The sequence below is a fragment of the Podospora anserina genome, chromosome 5 (assembly GCF_000226545.1).
Source record: "Podospora anserina S mat+ genomic DNA chromosome 5, supercontig 4".
Lineage (NCBI taxonomy): Eukaryota > Fungi > Ascomycota > Sordariomycetes > Sordariales > Podosporaceae > Podospora > Podospora anserina.
In genome coordinates this window covers 277,499-277,752 of record NW_001914844.1, presented here as the reverse complement: position 1 = coordinate 277,752, position 254 = coordinate 277,499, and the positions used below count along the sequence as shown (strand labels likewise).

General features: G+C 50.8%; 1 protein-coding gene across 1 annotated transcript in view; it reads left to right on the top strand.

Annotated features, from left to right (window-relative positions):
- Positions 1–254, top strand: part of PODANS_5_3930 (uncharacterized protein) — a gene marked incomplete at both ends in the record, with an annotated part of 1,494 nt that continues 1,240 nt past the window's right edge. The window contains one exon of the mRNA XM_001904904.1: positions 1–252. Within this exon, the coding sequence (XP_001904939.1) occupies positions 1–252 (252 nt within the window). The remainder of the gene's footprint in view (positions 253–254) is intronic.

Sequence of the window (254 nt, the reverse complement as noted above, 5' to 3'; positions counted from 1 at the left end):
ATGTACAAGACACGTATAAAATCCTGGGGTCTCGACAAGAACTTTAAGGAGTGCGAAGTGGTAGAGCTATTCCGTGTCCGAAACGAGCGTGACAGAGTCGGGAAGCGATCAACAACGTACATGATCCGAGGTCGAGAAGTCGACTGGGACAGAGTGCAAAACTATGTCAGAAGAAAGGGGCTGAATATCACCCAGCTTCTCGCCTCCAGCGCCGGCACTGTCAGTCCATGCGCGAGGGAAATATCGTGTTTTAC